Source organism: Globicephala melas, chromosome 20, assembly GCF_963455315.2.
Source record: "Globicephala melas chromosome 20, mGloMel1.2, whole genome shotgun sequence".
Classification (NCBI taxonomy): domain Eukaryota; kingdom Metazoa; phylum Chordata; class Mammalia; order Artiodactyla; family Delphinidae; genus Globicephala; species Globicephala melas.
Window position 1 is genome coordinate 36,067,657 of NC_083333.1, and position 24,497 is coordinate 36,092,153.

Here is a 24,497-nt window from a genome sequence, read left to right on the forward strand (position 1 = left end):
AGGGGGCACAGGTTCAATCCCTGGTTGGGGAACTAAGATCCCACATGCCAGAGTGGCACAGCCAAAAAAAGTTTTTAAAATAAAAAACTTAAAAAAAAAGAGTCTAGAATCAAGAACATAAAAAGAACTCCTAGTACTCAACCACAAAAAGAGACACAATGCAATTTAAAAGTAGGCAAAAAACTTGAGGAGACATTTCTTTCCAAAGAGAAATGTACAATACAAATGGACAATAAGCTCATAAAAAGATACTCATATCATCATTCATTAAAGAAATGCACATCAGAGCCACAATGAAATACCATTTCACACCCAGTAGAATGGCTATTAAAACAACAACAACGAAGAAGTGTTGGTAAGGATGTGGAGAAATTAGAACCTTCATACATTGCTGGTGGGAATATAAGATGGTACAGCTGCTGTGTAAAACAGTTTGGCAGTTCCTCAAAAAGTTAGACACAGAATTACCATACAACCCAGCTATCCCTCTTCTATGTATATACCCAAAGGCAATGAAAACAGGTTTTCAAGCAAAAACCTGAACATGAATGTTCACAGAAGCATTATTCATAATAGCCAAAAAGCAGAAACAACTCAAATGTCATTAATTGATGAATCAATAAACAAAATGTGGTATATCTATAAAATGAAATATTATTTAGCAATAAAAATAATGAAGGCTTGATTCATGCCACAACACTGATAAACTTTGAAAACATTCTACTAAGTGTAAGAAGCCAGACAAAAACAATGCCACATGTTGTATGAGTCCATTTATATGAAATGTTCAGAATAAGCAAATCCAGACAGAAAGTAGATTAGTGGTTGCCAGGGATGACTACAGGAATGAGGAGTGACTGCTTAATAGGTACAGGGTTTCCTTTTGGGGTGATGGATTATATAGCAGTGATGGTTGCACAACACTGTAAATGTACTAAAACCAGTGAATTGTACACATTAAAATGGTTAAAATGGTAAGTTACCTCAATTAAAAAATATTACGTAGATATTTACCACCTACTCACATATTTATTCAAACCAGAAGACTAGTAATCATTCATTTCTTCCCATCACATCCCTTTGCAACAAATGCAATAGCTATTCTGCAGAGTATCAACCTCATATAGAGTTCAAATCTACCATGTTCTCTTCATTTCTCCTATCACTACCATAGTCCAGATCACTACTATCTTTCCCCCAAACTTCTGTTGGTGGAAATCTAGGACTTATTCCTTATCTTTGGATTTCAAAACTTTTACCAGAATAGGTCTTAACTTTTTATTTCTCATTAGTCACTGGGTCCTTTCCTTTACTATATTGACCAATTATTTTCTTCCAACCGTTCTCTTCTCTTTCTCTCTGGAACTGTGATCAGATGAAATCTCCTAGACCTATTTCACAAGTCTCTTTATTAATAGATTTCTAATCTTTGGGCTTTCATGAATAGACATGAGACTGATTTATATGGAATTATAGTATTTTACAGGTTTACAAAGAGGTATGTCATTAGTGTAATAATTCCCTAATTAAAGAAAAATCAGCACTAGATTGTTTAAAGACAATATACCTAGAAGAATGCATTTGATTTAGTGAAGTATCTCTTTTCATTTGAAATGTTCTAATGTTAAAACTTAGCTGATAATTTTAGAATCTAATAATACTCCTTAAGGAATAATACTGCAATTAGTCCAGTATGGATGTCCTAGTTTACTTTTTTGCTTAAAAATATTTTCCTCTATCTTCTCTGCCCTATAAATACAGAGAAAAAACTAAAAATATATGTTTCAAGTAAAGAAAAGTACTGGTATGCATGAACAGAATTGGACTGCATTAGTCATTTTTTCTTGGGTAACTAACAACCTCAAAATCTCTGTAGTCTACAACATTCACTTTTATGCTCATGAGTCTGTAGATTGACTGGGGGTCAGCTGATCTTGGTTGGGTTATCAAGTTCAGAACTATTCCAATGTGTCATTCATATTGGGCCTAGTCACTGAAGGGGCAGTGAATATGTGGGGCACACTCTTGTCATGGTAGATCACAGGGCTGCAGGAGACCAAGTTAAATCAGAGGAGCATATTTAAGACCTCTGTTCACTAATATTTTACTGGCCCATGCAAGTCCAAGAACAACATCAATGGGGCATGGAAATACACCTGGTGCATTTCAGTGGGAACCACTGAAAAGCTGCATAGCAAAAGAAATGGATGTATAATTTTATAACAGGAAGGAAGTAAAAAATTTGAAATCCAATTTACCAGGACTTCCCTGGTGGTCCAGTGGCTAAGACTCCACACTCCCAATGCAGGGGGTCCGGGTTCAATCCCTGCTAGATCCCACTTGCCGCAAATATAGAGTTCGCATGCCGCAACAAAGATCCCGCATGCAGCAATGAAGACCCCCGTGCAGCAACTAAGACCCGGCACAGCCAAGTAAAAAAATAAACGTTAAAAAAAAAAAAAGAAATCCAATTTACCAAGCATGTAAGATGATATTTACTGGTACTCCAAATTACTCAATCTTCATTTTCCTACCACTCACTTTTCCTGCTATAATCAACTGAATAAAAGTTACTGAAATAATGTGATAGAGATATGGCAGAATAAAATAAACTGCTAATGTGACAGAAAAATTCAGCTTTGCTGGATACCCGGAGATTAGATATTCAAAAGTTGAATTAAGATAGCACAGGGAGGGCTTCCGCGGTGGCACAGTGGTTAAGAATCCGCCTGCCAATGCAGGGGACACAGGTTTGAGCCCTGGTCCAGGAAGATCCCATTAGTTGCCACGGAGCAACTAAGCCCGTACGCCACAACTACTAAGCCTGTACTCTAGAGCCTGAGAGCCACAACTACTGAGCCCACACACGTAAAGCCCATGCTCCGCAACAAGAGAAGCCACCACAATGAGAAGCCTGTGCACAGCAATGAAGAGTAGCCCCCACTCCCTGAAACTAGAGAAAGCCTGCATGCAGCAACGAAGACCCAACGAAGCCAAAAATAAATAAATAAAATAAATAAATTTGTTTTAAAAAAAAATAAAGATAGCACAGGGATATCAAGTATATGGACACTAAAGAAATGTTAGGAGTAATTATGACTCAAAAAAATTTCAGTCCTAAGTCTTATATTTAGTACAGATGATTACGAGATATTAAAGTTCAAGTTAATAAAGAAATTCTTTAGCTGAAGGCCGTACCTATTCTACAGAACTGCCTTCTAATTTTTCAAGTTACATAAATAACCACAAATAAAACTTATAAATCAAAAGCCTCTAGCATGATAATTCATTAAACTGTATACATTACTTATGAATTTTCCAGTTTATATGTTATTAAAAGTTATTTTTAAAAGTACACAGAGAAACAAAACAAAACAGAGCATGGTGATAAACTAGTCCCTAAAGTCAAAGGGCTTTTACATATTTCAGAAACAAAGGGGTTTTGCCTGAAATTATTCCAAATATCATTTTAACTTACAGCACTCGGTGACTCAGTAATAGTCTCATAACGTGCCCATAATATCGGGCAGGAAACAGGCCAAGAGAAGTGTAATAGCTAGTACGGGGTCATGTAATCAGACAGCATGCCTGCCTATGCAGAAAATTTTAACTAATCTAGAAAAAATTCCACTAGAAAAAAACAAGTGAGTTAGACAAACTCAAAGATTACAGAGTCCGTATACAAGAAGTAAATTTCCAGCAATGAATATGCAGAAAATTAAAAAAAATTTCAACCAGTAACACCAAAACAGCACCATTAAAAAAATGAAATAATTAGGAAGAAATCTAACAATATATGTACAATATTTGTATGCTGAAAACTACAAAACACTGATGAAAGACATCAAAGACCTAAATGGAGAGATGTACTATTGACCTGTTCATGGATCTGAAGATTTTAGGATGCTAGGTCTCAAAGTGATCTACGGGTTTAAAGCGATCCTAATGAAAATCCAGCAGTCAATTATTCTGGTAGAAATCAAAAAGCTGATTTTAAACTCATGTAAAAACAAAGGGACTAGGATAGATAAAATAATTTTGAACAGTAAAATCAAAGTTTGGAGTCTCACAGCACCTCATTTCAAGACTAATGTGAAGTTACTGTAATCCAGACAGTATGTGGTATCGGTAAAAGAATGGACACAAAATCAATGGAACACAACAACTCAGAGGCACTGGTAAAGTTCACAGTCCAGGGGCACAGGCTCACCAAAAGACTGAGACCTAATCATAGGACTACAGAATGCTTCCCACCCCACTCCCACCTTAAAATTACATTTGCCGCAGTTCATTTTATCCAGTACACCATATTCACCTTTCAGCAGAAACTTACATGGCATACTAAAAGTTAAAAAAACAAACAAATGAACAAAAAACAGTATGAAGAGACAGTGCACGCATCAGAACCAGCCTCAGATATGGCAAAGATGTTGGAATTATAAAACTGTGAATTAAAAAAATGAAATACTTAGGTATAATTCTAACAAAATATATAGAAGATCTATATGAGGAAGACTACAAAACTCTGATGAAAGAAGTCAAAGAAGATCCAAATAAATGGAGAGAAACTCCATGTTCATGGATACAAAGCATCAATACTGTCAAAATGTCAATTCTCCCCAAACTGATCTAGCAGACTTAATGCAAACCCAATCAATATTTGTTGATATTGAAAAACTGATTCTAGAGACTTCCCTGGTGGTCCAGTGGTAAAGAATCCACCTTACAATGCAGGGGACGCAGGTTTGATCCCAGGTCGGGGAACTAAGATCCCACACACGACGCTGTGGGGCAACTAATTCCATGCGCCACAACTACTGAGCTTGTACGCCTCAACTAGAGAGCCCACGTGCTGCAAACTACAGAGCCCACGTGCTCTGAAGACTGCGTGCTGCAAGTAGAGACAGAAAACCCACGCGCCACAACTAGAGAGAAGCCCGTGCACAGCAACAAAGAGCCCATGTGCCACAACGAACGATCCTGCATGCCTCGACGAAGATCCCATGTGCCACAACTATGACCAGATGCAGCCATAAAAATTAAATAAATAAGAAAGAAAAACTGATTCTAAAATTTATATGGAGAGGCAAAAGACCCAGAATACCCAACTCAATACTGAAGGGGAAGAACAAAGATGGAGGACTGACACTGCTGAACCTCAAGATGTACTATAAAGCTACAGTAATCAAGGCAGTGTGGTACTGATGAAAGAACAGACAGACGAATCAATGGAACAGAATAGAAAGCCCAGAAATAGACCTACATAAATATAGCCAAAGGAGCAAACGCAGTACACTGGAGAAAAGATAGTCTTTTCAACAAATGATCCTTAGACAACTGGACATCCACCTCCAAAACAATAAATCTAGACACAGACCTTACACCCTTCATAAAAAATTAACTCAAAATGGATCACACACTTAAATGTAATATGCAAAAGTATAAAACTCCTAGAACATCACATGGAAAATCTGGATAACCTTGAAGACATGATCCACGAAAGCAATAACTGATGATCTAGACTTCATTAAAATTTAAAATGTCTGCTCTACGAAAGACACTGTCAAGAATATGAGAACACAAGCCTCATACTGAGAGAAAATATTTTAAAATATATCCAAAGTATACAAACTCAATGATAAGAAAAAAAATTAAAACATGGGAAAAGACCTGGACACCTCACTAAAGAAGCAAATAAGTATACGAAGAAGACATTCAATATATGTCATTAGAGAACTGCAAATTAAAACAACTCAAGGTACCACTGCACACCTATTAGAATGGCCAAAATCCAAAGCACTGACAACACCAAATGCTGGTAAGGATGTGGAGCAACCGGATCTCTCGTTCATTGCTGGTGGGAATGAAAAATGGTGCAGCCACTTTGGAAGACAGTTTGGCAGTTTCTTACAAAACTAAACATACTCTTACCTTACAATCCAGCAGTCATGCTCCTTGGCATTTACCCAAATGAGTTGAAAACTTATATCCATACAAAAACCTGCACATGGATATTAATGGCAGCTTTATTCACAACTGTCAAAACCTGGAAGCAACCAAGATGTGCTTCAGTGAATGGATAAACTGGTACATCCAAACAATAGAATATTATTCAGCACTAAAAAGAAATGAGCTATCAAGTCATGAGATGTCATGGAGGAACCTTAAATATGTATTACTAAGTGAAAGAAGCCAATCGGAAAAGGGTACATACTGTATGATTCCAACTATATGACATTCTGAAACAGGCAAAACAATGGAAACAGTAAAAAGATCAGTGGTTTCCAGGGATTGTAGGGAGGGAAGGATGAACATTTAGAGTATAGAGGATTTTTAGGGCAGTGAAGCTATTCTACATGATACTATAATAGTAGGTATATGTCATTATACATTTGTCAAAATCATAGAATGTACAACATCAAGAGTGAACCCTAGGGACTTCCCTGGTGGCACAGTGGTTAAGAATCCACCTGTCAATGCAGGGGACACGGGTTTGAGCCCTGGTCCAGGAAGATCCCACCTGCTACGGAACAACTAAGCCCGTGCGCTACAACTAGTGAGCCTGCGCTCTAGAGCCCGCAAGCCACAACTACTGAGCCCGCAAGCCACAACTACTGAGCCCACATGCCACAACTACTGAAGCCCGCGCGTCTAGAGCCTGTGCTCCACAACAAGAGAAGCCACCACAATGGTGAAGAGAAGCCCGCGCACCGCAATGAAGAGTAGCCACCCCTGGCCGCAACTAGAGAAAGCCCGCGTGCAGCAATGAAGACCCAACGCAGCCAAAAAATAAAATTAATTTAAAAAATATATATTTTTAAATAAAAATGAAAGGCTTCCTTAAAAAAAAAAAAAAAGAGTGAACCCTAATGTAAACTATGAACTTTGGGTGATAATGATGTGTCAATGTCGCTTCATCTATTTTAACAAGTGTACCACTGTGGTGCTGGGATGTTAACAGTGGGGGAGGCTGTGGGTGTGTGGGTGCAAGAGGCATATATAGAAACTCTGTATTTTCCACTCAATTTTGCTGTGAACCTAAAACTACTCTAAAATAGAAAATCTTTTTTTTTTTTTTTTGCGGTACATGGGCCTCTCACTGTTGTGGCCTCTCCCATTGCGGAGCACAGGCTCCGGACGCACAGGCCCAGCGGCCATGGCTCACGGGCCCAGCCGCTCCGCGGCATGTGGGATCCTCCCCGACCGGGGCACGAACCCGTATCCCCTGCATCGGCAGGCGGACTCTCAACCACTGTGCCACCAGGGAAGCCCGAAAATCTATTTTTTAAAACAAATAAATCTATAACCAAAAACCAACCAAAAAGAATGGGTAGAATACATATCTGAAGACTATGAAAATAAACAGTAGCAGGCAGGTTGGAAAAGAAGCACCGAATGTGAAGTTCCATTGAAGTGGTGGTGAGTTTGCCATGTTTTTTCTCAGGTATTGCCTCACCTGGACTCAAAGGCAGCCCAAAACTGAGAAGTGTACACTGGGTAAGAAAAAGCTCCAAGAAAATCCCTCCCTTTCTAGTGAGGAACAGGGAAGGGGGCCCTTGCTAGTCTGAGAAACTAGGGGAAATTCCTCCTTTTTCCCTTCTCTTCTATCCTGGTCTCCAGCCAATTCTATGGTAGTAGCAGCAGAGAGATGGTAGTGGTGACTGGGCAGGTACCTAAAACCCTGGGAGAAGTGAACCCTTTTTTCTGACCCCAGGAATTGTAATCCCAAGAGTGTGAGGCAAATCCTCACTGCTTTTTATTTCTCTGTCCTCTTATCACTTGACTTGGATACAGACACAGTTGTAGGAATTGACCAGTGGAACAGGGAAACTAGAGTCCCTGTTTTTTAGCCAGACTACTGGCAAGGGAGAGTCTGAGAGCTGGAAAATGTTGGTAAGATTGGGGTGTGGAGGTATATCAAGCAAACAATCCCATAGAGTTGTATATGAACTTCAGGGCTCACCTCTGAGCTCTGCGTGCATGGATGTGACCCTAAACATCCATACCATAGGCTTCAAGAACAGAGCAACAAGACATACTTACTACCACTCTGGTCCCAGAATGGATACTGGGTCCCACACATGGAAATGATCTAAATAGAAATGCTCAGAAAACCGAACTGACGTTGCAACTAGAGCCCCGAGAATGCAGGTAGGAATCTGTTTCCTGAACATAATCTGGTTGACTAGCCACTGACATACACACACACGCGCGCGCACACACACACACACACACACACACACACACACAAATCAACCTTCTCCTTAGAACTTAAATAAAATCTAGGGTCTCATATCATAATATTCAAAATGTCCAAGATATAATCCAAAATAATATGGCATATGAAGAAACAGGGAAATCTCAACATGAGAAGGAAAAGTCAACAGATGTTACTCCCAAGATTATACAGGTATTAGAATTAAACACCAAAGACCTTAAAGCAACTATTACAACAATGCTTCAATAAGTAAAGGCGGGCTTCCCTGGTGGCACAGTGGTTGACAGTCTGCCTGCTGATGCAGGGGACACGGGTTTGTGCCCCAGTCAGGGAAGATCCCACATGTCGCGGAGCAGCTGGGCCCGTGAGCCATGGCTGCTGAGCCTGCACGTCTGGAGCCTGTGCTCCTCAATGGGAGAGGCCACAACAGTGAGAGGCCTGCGTACTGCAAAAAACAAAAAATTTAAAAAATTAAAAGTAATAATAAGTAAAGGCAAACATTATCGAATGAATGGGAAGACAGAAAATTTCAAAATCTAGTGTGTAGTTTACACATACAACACATCTCCTTTTGGACCAGTCACATTTCAAGTGGTCAATAACTACTGTATTGCACAGTAAAGCTTTACACCTATGTCCAGAATCAAGTTCATTTAGTTTCTCGAATATAAGGCAAAAAGTATGATAAATACTGGAAAGATCCTAGAGTGATGACTCTTACCACATTCCCATTCAACTCATCAATATGGCCTAAGCAGAAGAAAGACAAACCTTAGAGAATGCCAATGGATTTTTGTAACTTATTCAGGTTGTGTATCCCACTGCTGCTGCTGCTTTAGATGTGGTTTTCTTGATAAAGCAAATCAACATATCCCTGGTACCAGGTCTGCAGCTACAGACCTGAGAATGAGATCATCGTAAGCTGTAAGCATTCAGCTGTCAGGGTTAGCTATACATTTTCACTGGCCTACCTGCTATTAATTCTCCTGGTCTTAGGAATAATCTAATTCACAGGGACCTTAACTGCCTTTCCATTCTAAGGGCACCATGCTGGTCTACTACACTAATAATTTCATGCTGATTAGACTTGGTGAACAAGAAGCAGCAACTGATCTAAGTACTGTGGTAAAATATATGCCTCCAGAGAGTGGGCAATCAATTCCACAAAAATTCACAGGTCTTCCACACTAGTAAAATTTCTGTGAGCCCTATGGTCTTGAGCAATTCAAGATATCCCTTCCAAGGTGATGAAGTTGCTGCACCTACTCTCTCTTAATACTGAGAAAGAGGTGCAATGGCCAGTAGACCTCCTTGGATTTTTGAAGCAATCTGTTCCTCATTTGGGTATGCAACTATGAACCATTTACCAAGACTGCTGGATGTGAGAGAGGCCCACAACAACTGAAGGCTCTGCAACACATATGGGCTGCTGTGAAAGCTGCTTTGCCACTTGGGTTATATAACCCACTAGGATCCAGTGTTGCTTGATGTATCTGTGCTAGATAGGGATCTTGGACGGTTATTGCACAACTTTAGGTGAATCTCAGGCCAGATCTCCAGCATTCTGTAAAAAAGCTATGTCATCCGGTACAAATAACTATCACCCTTTTTCGAAAAACAGCTTTTGGCTTACCACAGGGCCTTAAAATCAATGCTTGATCATGGGCCACCATGTTACCATGTGACCTGGGCAGTCCATCATGAACTAAGTTTTGTTGGACCAACAAAGCAATATGGTTGGGAGTGTACTGAAGCACTTCATCATCAGAAGGAAGGGATGTACATGAGATCAGGCTTGAGCAGGTCCTGAAGGCATAAATAATTTGCATAAGCAAGTGGCCCAGATGCCCAAGGTTCCTAATTCCTGCTATATTGCTTCTTTTCTCTCAATCTGGATATATTTTATCTCATGGAGAGTTCTCTATGACCATCTCACTGAGGGGGAAAAAAAAATTAATCTTGTTTACTGATATCTCTGCATGATAACATGCAGATGACAACAATACTAGAGCCCCATTCTGGGGTCCTGAAGGACAGTGGTGAAGGGAAACCCTTCCAGGGCCAGAAGTATGAACAGGGTACCTAGTTGTTCATTTTGCCTGGAAGGAGAGATGACAGAGATACTGTTCTATACTGACTCAAGGACAGTGTTTAATGGTACGACTGGATATTCAGAGATTTGGAAGGAATAATTAGAGAACTGGTGACAAGGAAATCTGGGGATAAGGTATATGGACAGACCTCTTTGAAAGGGCACAGAATATGAAGCAATTTATGTCCCATGTGAATGCTTGCCAAAGCACAAACTCTACAGAGAAGGTGCTTAATAACCCCGTAGATAAGACGACCAGTTTGGAGGACTAAGCCAGTCTCTTTACCCAGCCATTCTATCTTTGCCTAGTGGGCTCATTAACAAAGAGGCCATGGTAGCAGGATGCAATTTATACAGGGGCTCAGCAATATGGGCTTCTGCTCACCGAGGCCAACCTGACTACAGCCACAGCTGAGCGTCCAACCTGCCAAAAGTTCACGCATGCACTGGGGAAGAGGCAGGTGGATGCCCCCAATACACGGTACCATTCATGCGATGGTTGGTCAGTTGTCTCTCTACTCATTTCTAGTCCCTGGTGACTTCCCCTTCCTTCTTAGTAAATCAATTATGAATGTAAAATAAATATTGTTTATAGTGTCAAGGATTTCAGACTGTCTTAGTCTGCCCCCTTGTGGGAACCAGCTCTTCAATCTTTCACTAGGAATAAAATTTATTAAATCCAGCCTGGTCCTCAAACAAAACAAAACACAAAATGTATTTATTAGATAATAATTTTACCCTAGGCTTCACTAATAGGTTCCTTCCTCATCCTTTGTTATCCAACTCTTTATGACCCTTCAATAAAACTTATGAAGTTTTTCAAAGAGATTTTTGTCATTTTTATCTCTTGCGAGAAGAATTCAGATAAAAATATTTTAAATCAGAATCTTTCTAAATGTCCAACAAACCTTTTCCAACCTTTTTAGTTCCCATGCTTTTATTCCGTTTCATTCATAAATATGGATAAGCAAGGAGTGGCTTCTACAAGCCTTCTAGTGTTAACTAGTCCAATTATCATAATACTAAGTAGGATACTTAATATGTTCTGACACAAAACGTGATTAGGGTTGCATATTCCTAGAGTTTAAGATATTACTAAGTAAATTATTATGAAACACTTCGAAAATCTGAACACTCATTGATGAGGAAATGGTGGAATAAATTATGGATTACTTAGCTAAGGAGGATTATACAGATTTTAAGAAATTAGAATTTAAGTATGTTCCTGGAGGGATGGCCATGCTACACTGTTAACTGAGGGAGAAAAGAATTAAAACTGCATTTTAGGTTTTCCCTGGTGGCGCAGTGGTTGAGAGTCCGCCTGCCGATGCAGGGGACACGGGTTCGTGCCCCGGTCCGGGAAGATCCCGCATGCCGCAGAGCGGCTAGGCCCGTGAGCCATGGCCGCTGAGCCTGCGCGTCTGGAGCCTGTGCTCCGCATTGGGTGAGGCCACAACAGTGAGAGGCCCGCGTACCGCAAAATAACAAAAACAAAAAAATGCATTTTATTTTTTAAAATCTTCAAAGTAATACACACACACACACACACACACACATCCAGGCATGTGCCAGTATGACTTTAGCGGAAAACATGGAAGGATACAGACTGAATACAATTAATACTAGTTACTTTAGGGGAGTGGAAGAGGAAGAAGCCCTAACATATCCTTTCTAAATGTCTACATTGTTTGCTAAAAGTAATTTTTTACTTAATACAATTATTATATCTCACATTAAAAAATATAAAGTGTAACTGAAATATATAAACACATTCTGACATACCCCTAGCACCCTAAGATAATAAGAAATTGTTGGCTAGAGGGCCAATTTCAAGTTTAATTTTTTGGAAAAAAGAGTGTTACACAAAGAATTATCAACAAGAAGTTAAATCTCAGAAGAAACATACGACAAGAAATAAAGACACTTCAGAGGGATTTGTCATTTAAGGTCAGATCTTTTCAACTCTGTTGGTCCAACCACCAACAAACAAATTTGTGTTTTAAAATATAAGAATGGAAAGATTCTAAATATGTGCTACAACAAGGCTGATTTGAAACTTTTGGCATAGATTAGTGTAAAGCCTGAAATAGTTTCTGCCTGAAAATAATACTTCACAGCATTACTCTGAGAATTAAATGAGGATTTTGTGAAAGCACCTAGCTCAGAGCCTGGCACATATGTATTAGTAAAATTTTTTTCTTTATTCCTAAAGCAATCTATGTTGAAAGCTAAATAATTTTTATCAGAAGGAGAAAGTACTAAAACAACAAAATAATCCTGTACATTAGTGATGCCACTATGCCAGATATACTCTTACACTGAGATAAAGAAATGATATACTGAATATTGAAATAATTTTCCTTATCATTCTATATAATAAAACACTCTGGGTTTAATAAAGAAATCATCGTCACCAGACTGAAGATAATTTGTATACGTTTCAAGCACACGAACATCTCATTTCTACGAAATATTTCATATGTTTATAAGGAAAGAAAAAGAACCAGGAGATAGCATATTTGAAAATTTAGTACATTATTACTATAGATACACCAGCATGCAATAATCAAATGAAACCAGCTACAAATAATGGGCATCACACAAAGTCAAATACTGTACAATTTCCCAGTCTTCCAGCATGAACTGATCATAGGCACTATTATACCAATACATATCGTATATATCAGAGTCTAATGCCTGCATAATGTTATCTTTGCAGGAGTAAATCAAAACTGGGTTTCAGCCATATTACATTAGTTCATGCACCTATTTAGTATCTAGAAGCAGTAAGTCAGCTTATGTACAGATGACCTCTAATGAAAAATCATTTGATTCAGAAAATGGAGCTAGTACAATAAAAAAAAAACAATTCTGATGAAGTACCCCATGATTCCTGAAATACAGAACCAGAATTCCTAGAATTGATAAGCTTCCTTCATCAATTCGATGGCCTAAATGCAAGACACTGGTACTGTGCTAGATGCTAAGATCCTACCATTAATGAACTCCTAGATTACTAAGAAAAACAGAGATCCAACAGACAAATAAGACCAGATGTGGTATATAATATAACCCAATAATGTACAAAATGCTACGCTGGAAAGCAGAAAATAACCACCCAACCTTAAAAGGCTATACTAGGTTAAACTGTCACAACCAGTTTTACAGTCTTATTTCAAGAGCCTCAATTCACAAATCAATAGATAGTTGATAGTCTGACAAACTACATACATCCAACAAATTCCTCACTCCGCGGCTTTACTTTTTCAGTTACATAAATAACAGAAGTGAATATTGGATCAATATGTGACCTGAGCACATCCACATACTTTCCCATGCACACTAAGTGCTAGATATTTGTTCATTCCTTCATTCAACAAATACTGAAAAAATTTTATATGCAAGTGTTCTAAGGCTAGAGTGGTGAATAAGACGAAGTCTCCGCTCAAATGAAACCAGTTTTCTGGTAGTTGAGACAACAATGAACAAGTAAGGTAGTGGCAATTATGAAGGTTAGAGCTGGGTGTTTAGGTGGTCAGAGAGAAGGCCTCTCTCACTTAAGAAGAAATCCACAGTCCTTTAGTCAAGAAAGAACAAATGTACAAGCCCTTCAAAGAAAACACTCTTTAACATGTTTAAGCAAAAAGGCCAGCATAGATGAAACAAAGTGGGTAATGAAGGGAGTGGAAGGACATAAAGTATTAGGAAAAGGGTAGCTTAGGCAGGGTCATATAGGGAATGATAAAGACTTTGGAATTTATTCTGAATGTGATAGGAAGCCACTGGAGAATTTTTTTTCAAGTTTGGGGAAATATACGATTTGATTTGTTTTAACTAGAGCAGTATAGCTATCAAATGGACAATAGATTATATATTGGCAAGAATGGAAATAATAAGTTAGGACACTATAATAGTAGTAAAGGAAAGAAACGATGGTAGTTCAGACTAAAATGACAACAATATAGGTGGTGGGGAAATGATAGAAAATATATCTTAAAAAGAACAAATTCTTAAAGCATTATAAAACAAAACAAAAAGCCAATAATGGAGGAGGAATGTTAAGAAATCCATGGAAGACAGAAACTAGATGCAACTGGAGGGAGGAAATTATAGCCCACAGCATGTGTAGGAGGATAACTGTAAAAGATGAGAGTGTTTCCAGGTCTGTTTTAACCACAAAAGCAAGAGATGCAAGGAACAGGAAGTTCTCAGGGCAGCAATCTTAGTGAGTGGCATGGGATCTGTTTCAGTCCAAGTAGTCAGGCCATCTCCCATCTCCTACATTTGATAAGCAGATGACATCAGAGGTCTTTGCCCCTAAACCAGAGCAATGAGTGTGGGTATGTGTGACTCAGAATCCACTGCATCTGAAAGACAGATCAGAGGCCAAACTAGTTAGTTAACACACAGGAGAGAGCCCTCATGCCCAAAGATTAACACACCTCACCAGACACCTTACCTTACGTGTCTGCCATTATTACTGAGAAGAGACATTAAATAGCAACTATATCCACAATCAGGCAGGGCAGATTATCAAGCATTATGGCCCTCTACAGGCATATCAGTTGTTTAAAGATAATGTTTGTTCTGAACAGACTGGCATCTGTTCTGGTTGGTTGATATTTTTGGCATATTAATTATTAAATATTTTGAATGTTACCCTCCAGACAGGCCAACACAAAATATAATAAAATGGAAAGGGACTTCCCTGGTGGCACAGTGGTTAAGAATCCACCTGCCAGGGGCTTCCCTGGTGGCACAGTGGTTCAGAGTCCGCCTGCCGATGCAGGGTACACAGGTTCGTGCCCTGGTCCGGGAGGATCCCACGTGCCGCGGAGCGGCTAGGCCCGTGAGCCATGGCCACTAAGCCTGCATGTCCAGAGCCTGTGCTCCGCAACGGGAGAGGCCACAGCAGTGAGAGCCCACGTACCGCCAAAAAAAAAAGAATCTTCCTGCCAGTGCAGGGGACATGGGTTCGATCCCTTGTCTGGGAAGATCCCACATGCCATGGAGCAACTAAGCCAGTGTGCCACAACTACTGAGCCTGCACTCTACAGCCCACAAGCCACAACCACCGAGCCCACGTGCCGCAACTACTGAAGCCCATGCACCTAGAGCCCCTGCTCTGCAACAAGAGAAACCACCACAATGAAAAGCCTGCACACCGCCACGAAGGGTAGCCCCTGCTTGCCGCAACTAGAGAAAGCCCACGCGCAGCCACGAAGACCCAACGTGGCCAAAATAAATCAATCTATTTTTTTAAAAAAATGGAAGGGCTCTGGTTCTGGTTCTGGGTTAAAGTGGAGTAAGCACACTCTGTGTTAACTGAATATAACTAAAACCCATGAATGTAACTGAAAACCCTGGAAAGAATGATGGAGCAGCAATCTGAGGACTCTGAAAACTAAACAGTAGCAGGCAAATTGTGGAAGGAAACCAGAACTTGAAAGACAACCAATTCAGTGATGCATTTCCTGTTGTTTTTTAATGTCACCGAACTCCCAGCCTGAACTCAAAGGAAATCCAAATCCTGGATTGGCACACCAGAGTCAAACAGATACAAGTCTTCTCTTTCTGATTAGAGAGTATGAATGGGGCAGTGGTGGGGGGACAGTCCATATAGGACTATGAGAGTGGGAAGATCTGGCTTTTTTCTCTTTTTACCTTCCTCTTCCAGCCCCGCCTATAGGTAAGACTATTTCAGTAATGGCAGCTGTAGGGGATACTTAAATCTCTGAGGAAGGGGAATCCTTTCTGACCAGAGGATCAGTGGTATGAGCAATGTAGTAGAACTGCAAGGGGAAATAGATAAATCCACACTTACGGTCTGAGATTTCAATATTCCTCTTTTAATAACTGACAGAATGAGCAGACATAAAATCAGCAAAGATATAGAAGACTTGAACAACACTATCAATTAACTCAACCAGACTAATATTCGTAGAACCTTCCACCCCCAAAGAGCCTAATACACATATTTTAAGTGCACACAGAACATTTAAGATAGATAATTTCCTGGGCCATAAAACATATCTCAATAAAACGTGATCTAACTCAGAATATGTATTCTTTGGCCGCAGCAAAATTAAACTAGAAATTAATATGAGGGGGTATCTGGAAAATTCTCAAATGTTTGAAAACTACATCAACACACTTCTAAATAACACATGGGTTAAAGAAGAAACCAAAAGGGGAATTAGGCAGTATTTTGAAATAAATGAAAAGCATTACTCATCAAAGTCTGTGAAATGCAGCTAAGTCAGTACATAGAGGGAAATTTATAGCACTAAAATTCCTGTATTAGAAAAGAAAGTTCCAATATCGGTGATCTTAGCTTCTACCTTAAGAAGCTAGAAATAGAAAATTCAACCCAAAGCAGGCAGAAGTAAGGAAATAATAAAGAGCAAAGAATAAACTGATAAAATAGAAAACAGGAAAGCAATACAGAAAATGAATGAAAACTGAAACTAATTCTTTAAGATCAATAAAATTGATGTATCTCTATCCAGAATGATCAAGACAAGGAGAAGGAATACTCAAATTAACCATATTAGGAATGAGGAGAGGTGACACCATTACAGATTCTATAGATTTAAAAAGGTTACTTGGGCTTCCCTGGTGGCGCAGTGGTTGAGAGTCCGCCTGCCGATGCAGGGGACATGGGTTCGTGCCCCGGTCCGGGAAGATCCCACATGCCGCGGAGTGGGTAGGCCCGTGAGCCACGGCCTCTGAGCCTGCGCGTCTGGAGCCTGTGCTCCACAACAGGAGAGGCCACAACAGTGAGAGGCTCACGTACCACAAAAAAACAAAAACAAAAAAAAAAAGGTTTTTCTTGAGGAGTTAATTTGAATAGTCCAAGAAGGAGGAGTTAATTTGAATAGTCCTATATTTACTAAAGAAATTTAATTTATATTTTAAAACTTTCCCACAATGAAAATTCCAGGCCCAGATGCCTCCCTGGGAAATTCTATCAAACATTTATGAATGAAATAATACCAATTCTATAAAGAATACTCCAGGAAATTGAAGAGGGAGAAATATCTCTCAACTTTCAACTGATTCTATGAGACCAGGAGTACCTTGATACAAAAATCAGACAAAGACATCCTAAGACAGGAAAATTAAAGGCCAATATCCCACATGAACACAGATACAAAAATAATTAAAACTGTCTTAGCAAATCAAATCTATCAACTGTACAAAAGCAGGCCACACAGGCCAGATTTGCTCACCCTGCTTTAGAGCACTACTGCTCAACCATAATGGTCCAAATCAAATAATAAAAATATTTGTACCACACTGGAAAAAACAGATATGGTTTACCACTGGAGGTGACTGACATGAACTTCAGCTACTCCAGACACTACCCCAAGGACTGAGAACTTATTCTAACATCTCCTTTCACACATTACTTGCTTTTATTTGAGTTTAGATCTTTTTTCACTTACTACTTTATGTATTTATCACCAATTCAACCCTAAGGCTTTCATCAATTACTTAAAACTTTTCTAAAGATAATTAAATGCATCAGATTTCTACCAATTTCATTTTCCTGAGAATGGCTCTTCTGGAAGCTTCTAAGCTACTCCAATCTGGTCTGTTTACCCTCCAACCCTGTCTTTTCATTGTATGCTGAAGATTTCTTTACGCTTCTCTTTTGTTAAATTTCCTATTTCTTGTAACCTTTCCCTTTTTTATTTGGCTGACTTTCTCATTTTGATGGATCACATCCTGCAACAGATTTCTAAGAAAGGGTACAAGGTAGGCAAACAAATAAACAAAACGAAAAAACAAACAAAAAACCTTACATGTCTTAAAACATCTTAATTTAACTCTTACATCTGATTAATAGTTTCAATGCATATGAAATACAAAGGGGTTGAAATTATTTTCCCTCAGAATTTTGAAGGTGATGCTCCATTTCTCATTTAGTATCTAATGCTACCATTAAGAAGTCCAAAGCCAACTGATTCCTGTTACTTTGACACATTTTTTTCCCTCTCTGAAAGCATGAAAAGACCTTCTGTTTCACCCAGTGATTTGAAATTTCACCATGATGTGTCTTAGTTTGTGTTTATATTCATCCATTGTAATGAGTACTCAGTAAGCCTTTTGAACCAGAAACTCATGTTCTTTAGTCCAAGAAAGTTTTCTTGAATCATTTTGTTGATGATTTCTTCCTCATTTTCTCTGTTTCTTCTGGGAGCTACTGGTGTTGTTTTTCTTTTTTTAATTTATTTATTTATTTATTTTTGGCTGCGTTGGGTCTTTGTTGCTGCACGCGGGCTTTCTCTAGTTGTGGTGAGCGGGGACTACTCTTCGTTGCAGAGTGTGGGCTTCTCGTTGTGTGGTTTCTCTTGTTGCGGAGCATGGGATCTAGGCACGCAGGCTTCAGTAGCTGTGGCACACAGGCTCTAGAGTGCAGGCTTAGTAGCTGTGGTGCACGGGCTCAGCTGCTCCACAGCATGTGGGATCCTCCCAGACCAGGGCTTGAACCCGTGTCCCCTGCACTGGCAGGCAGATTCTTAACCACTGCGCCACCAGGGAAGTCCCAACTACTATTATTTGAATACTGAAATTCCTGGACTGCCCCTGTAAGTTTCTTAATACTCCTCACTTCTCTTCTGTAACATTTGTTCTTTTGCTCGACTTTTTCACAGATTTCTTCAACATTAATTTTCTAAGTACTTCTACAAAGCTTTTTTGATCTCTATCGGAATTTTAATGTCTAAGAGCCTCTTTTAAAAATCAGAATTATAACTCTTTTACAGTAACTCCTTCTTATTTCATGGCTGTATTATTTTCTCTTATTTCCCTGAAGTTGTTTATAATGGTTGTTATTTTCCTCTGCAAAAGATCTGTTCTCAGTTGCTCTATCCTGTTTATTTTAATCTCTACCTTTCATACTTTACAGGGTTTCCTCAAATATCTAGTAATCCTTGGTCAGCTGCTCACAGTTAGGAGAAAAGACTAAAAGGTTGATTATTTTCAGTATGGGACTCCTGCCCTCCACTATGCCTGGTGTCTTCTGCTCTAGAGAGAGTCTCTACTTTTGCTCTCTCCAAAGAATAAATTTCTGGCCTTTGCCAAAGTTAGGGGTGAAGAGCTGGGCACTTGTCAAGCTAACTGGTTAGCTAATTTTGAGAAGGAGGTCCCAGGAACCAAGGGCTTCTTTGACTGACTTTCAACCAATCCTCCTTTCACTTCCACTTCCACATGCTGCCATTCTTGAGTTTTTTTAGTCTTTTGGAGGGTAAATCAGATTATTTTCTTGATTTTCTCTGCTACTGAGTTTAGCATCCAGTCTACAATTATTCATATACTCCCTAGTTTCTAAAATTGTGTTGATTTTGTCTCCTCTCTAATTCCCCTTTGCTGATCTTTTAGCAGGTTTCTGAAAGGAGAAAAAGTAGAAGTATGTGTTCATCCTATCTCTTCATTCCTGATAATATGGATTCTCATTCATTCCAACTCATTATAGATGGCTTTGTATTTTTATTTCTGTCTTTTGAATAAAAAGATACAGTAAGTCCCCTACATACGAACGAGTTCTGTTACAAGAGTGCGTTCGGAAGTCCAATTTGTTCCAAAGTCCAACACAACTAACACAGTTGGCTATACACTGCTGCTTTTATGCTTGCTTCCAGACATCCTGGGCTTGAAATAAAGATACTGTACAACTGTACTCTATACAGTAAAGTACACAAAAGCACAACCACTTGTAGAGGATGCACGTACGTGACAATATACGTCAGACGTGAACTAACTTACGTGAGCGGACATGCGAACACATGTTCGCATCTTTGAAAGTTTGCAACTTCAAGTTATTCGTATGTAGGGGACTTACTGTATTACAAATAAACTCTCTAAGAAGGTGAGAAACATGCTTTTATATCAGTTAACTCTCATAATGATACAGTTCCTGATGACTTCTAATTGAGATCAGTCCTGATGAGTTCTGAGATCAGGCAGCTGTGCTCAGATCATGAAAATCACTGATTTTGTTGTTAAGTTCAGCTTTCGTTACTAAAATTCAATTATACTCATTGATTTGAAAAATATTTCAACTGACATAATTCAGAGGGCACAAGGTAAATTAATAATCTCCCACATCTATATCTGTGACATTAAATAAAATTAAACTTTAATAAAAATTAGTATAATTATTTTTCTCTTAATTTGTACTAATTTTGTTTTTAGGGTTATATGATGAGGGCACCCAAGGTGGCTGTTCTCTTGCTCTCTCTACATGCCCTGTTCACCAGTCCCTGCTTCACCTACACCCTACTCACATGACTGACCTTCCCTCTTAATCATAGAGCCTAATCAGTAAATGCTTGGTCTAATCTTCAGATCAGAACATCTCCACCACGATAAGTATCAAAGGGGCAGTGAGGGGTGTGCTCCTCTGCTGGTTTCCCTGGTAACCGATGAGCCAACCTGACATCAATTCCCCCTATAACTGGTAAACACCTCCACCCATCCCCGCTCCCGGGAGTGAAGACTGCTGCCATATCCTGCCCACTGTCTGCTGCACACAGGACCTTGCTTCAGACATGTAAGATTCTCATATCCATTAAACCACCGATGTCTCTGTTGCTGACTCTGGGCTCTTTCTTCTGTCTTGAGGTTGGGCAAGTACAGGGCATGCAGGCTTGCGGGGTGTAGCCCAACAAGGATTTGAAACACATAAACTCATTTTCTTTCTTTCCTCGCCACCAAGGTTTACTGAGATATAACTGACATAAAACATTATATAAGTTTAAGGTGTACAATGTGTTGATTTGATATAGTTATATATTACAATTCAGTTTTTCTCTTAATTTCTTTTTTTATATCAAAATACATGTAACATGAAAAAGTAAAAACTTATACAAATTCCTGACATTTATAATACATGCATATTATTTAAAAATGATTAAAAGTACTGGTGTAAATTTAAATTTCCAAATCAACCTGCATATATTATTCTACTTCTTATTCTGCGACAAACCACTGTATTAAAAATAGTACAACTCTGATACTTGGGAAGAGCAAAGTTGGAGAAAAAAGGGAACAGAATTACAGAATAAATGAACCAGGAGCTTTTACAGGATTAAAACATCACACATTTGTATATCTAAGGCTTTATTTTATTTGTAAATACTCTCAAAAAACTAAACTCAGTAATGACTGCTTGAAATTTTGCAGTATTTTAATCAGTCTGGGTTCCTAACTCTCATTCTCTTAGAGATGACTTCATTCATCCAACAGTATTTACTCAGTAACTATTATTGTATATACCAGGTACTTATTCTTGGCACTGGAAATACAGCAGTGAACAAAGAAAACCAAAAATCTCTGCAATCATGAAACATTCATTCTAGTTTTGGATAGAGAAAACAAATATAAAGGTGATAAGTACTATAAAGAAAAATGTGGAGGTGCTAGTCCTGCAAATTTAAATGTTCCTTAGGGAAGGCCTATCTGAAAACCCACTGGTAGAGAATACTTTAACCTAGTTTTGAAGTGGTCACTTCAAAAAAACCAGTCAAAAGCCTATGGTAATAAATTTTAAACAGAAAAGGAAAATAAGTAAGAAGATCTTAATTTTAGGTAATCATTATAAACAAAACCCATTTCTTCTGAGACAGCTAAGACAACAAATATTGCATTGATGAACTTTTAAAAGCCAGTGTGATGATACTTGCAACAAACGTTACTGCTAAAAATTTACTTTTGGTTATATTCCAAAAGTGATATCCAGACATACACCACAATGCTCCAAAATTACTTAAAACCTTAATATCGTTAAAAAAGAGACCATTTCTCATTTTCTTTTATCCTGAATAGATGATTATCATATGGAACTAATTAGATTGTAACATCTGAACTCCTAAATGAGAAATGAGAATATCTAAACTTGACCCAGTGAAAACCCCAGTCCTCAGATTAAGTACTGGAAAGGAATAGCTGGTATCTATTCTTTTTAATTTAATAATAAATTTGAGGAAAATTTACCTTGCCCAGAGCGGCTTTGGCGAGAGTCTACACTTGACTGTCTTCGATCTGGTGCTTCCTCGTTCCCTCCATCTGCATAAAATTAGAGCGATCATAAGCGAATAGATAATGAAATTGATGTAATATCATCCCTGGCAACATCTATATCTTAACACTACTATATCTATCATTTGTTTTCATTTCTTATAAGCTCAATCATTAAAACATTTGAGGATTTTTCATACACAAAGCAAAGGTCCTTACCCTTACTTTTGTGGGGATGGTTTACACTCCTCTCTGAAAGTCTAAAGAAAGTGAAGGTGTTCTTTCCCTACCCCCATACATATACACCCTACTTTGCATATAATAAAGCAATGTTATCTACTCTGAAGTTCATTCACAGAATTTCAATTTAAAAGCCTTGATTTAAAGCAATGTCTAAATTAATTACAGCTGCTTATTTAATCTAAAGTATGTCAAATAATCCTTAGGGCTATATATTTTACTCTAATAAAATTTACATTTACATGTTTTATGAGAGATAATGGGAAAATTACATAATACATGAAAGAGCAATATAAATCAGAATCAGAAAAACTCAGAAATGAGGAGGCAGAAACCAAGAAATAATGAGAAATCAAACAAAAATCATTTCAGTAATGAAGACTATAAGAAATACAAGAGCAAACAAACACAAAAGGTCTTAAAAGAAATAGAAGGTAAGATGGAAGAAAATCTTTAACAAATTTTTTACAAAGAAGAAATAGATTAAAAAGGATTGTAAGAAGGGGATAAATATTGGAGATAGGCAAAGAAGATCCAGCATAAGGATAAACATAGGAGTCCCTGAAGAAGAAAACCAAAGTGAGAGAATAGAACAAATACTGAAAGACAATAATTCAAGAAAGCTTTCCAGAGGAAAAAAAGTGGCTATGTATGTGTAATATATATAGTTATATGTGTGTATAAATACATTTATACATGCACACACACACACACATATATATATATACACATCTATATTTGAAACTACATATTTCAAGAGCATCCTGTGTCCTACTTAATCAACTCAGATCAATGCACCAAGACATTTTCTACTAAAACTAATGGACTTTAAAGGGAAAAAGAATCCTTTGGGCATTTAGGCAAATACATCACAAGATTAATAAGGGAAAACAACAGAAGAAAACAAAATAATATATTTAAAACACACAAGGAAAAAAAATTGAACCAAAGGCTTTACAACCAGTAAAACTTACCTTTAAGTATAAAGAGTAAAGAAAAACTATTACTAACATGCAAGAACTCAAGGAATATTGTTCCCATGGGCCTCTTCCTAGCTCTACCAGAAAACTAACTTTAGGCAACCAAAGTGACTAGAGAGACATTAAATAAGGACTGGTGGTGAGCATACATATACAACTGACTGTAGAATTAAGTCTAAATGAGATGTAGAGAACAAAAGTATGGACACCAAGGGGGGAAAGTGGGGGCAGGGGGGATGAATTGGGAGATTGGGATTGACATATATACACTAATATGTATAAAATAGATAACTAACAAGAATCTGCTGTGTAAAAAAAATAAAAGTTCAAAAAAAAAAGACTAAATGAGAGTTTTAACTGGAGAGATTATAATATGTAATGGCTATAAGATCTGACAATGAAGACACAGTACAGCCAAAACAAACGAAGAAAGAATAAACAAAAAGTAACTGATTTCAGAAATCAAAATTGGTAATTGTAATGTTGTGAGACCACTGTACTTAAAAAGCAAATGAATAATTATAAAATTATTGATAAAGCAAATGAAAAATTATGGGATACTCTAACGGTATCATCTCCTTGAGAAACAGAATTCTCTGGGTGGAAGAAAGGAACTATAGATATAAGAATACAGAAGAAGTTAAGTAAAAACTCTTTAGTATTGAATCTATATTGGAAACATCAGTACAGTCTTACAAGTCACATGTATGTCCTAGCTCTGTCCACTTAAAACACCTAACACCTTGACTAATCAAGTAATACTAACCACTCCTAGGGCCCAGACTGTTATCCTGAAATGCCATTCTCCATTAAAAGAAATCAGAAGTTCTTAAAGAACCAGCTGGTTTAGCAAAGGAAAAGTACTAGATGAACTTGGAACACCCTGACATATGCAACAGTAAAGAAGCTATTAAAGACAATGTAAAATTGAGGTCATGTCAAA

At 38.2% G+C, this 24,497-nt stretch overlaps 1 protein-coding gene across 8 annotated transcripts in view; it reads right to left on the reverse strand.

The window, feature by feature from the left end:
- The window catches only part of TANC2 (tetratricopeptide repeat, ankyrin repeat and coiled-coil containing 2), a 357,539-nt gene that overhangs the window by 247,200 nt on the left and 85,842 nt on the right, over nucleotides 1–24,497 (reverse strand). For all 8 annotated transcript variants that reach the window (XM_030843275.2, XM_060290546.1, XM_060290544.1 and 5 more), the window contains one exon: nucleotides 22,311–22,382. In XM_030843275.2, coding sequence (XP_030699135.1) covers nucleotides 22,311–22,382 — 72 coding nt within the window. The remainder of the gene's footprint in view (nucleotides 1–22,310; nucleotides 22,383–24,497) is intronic.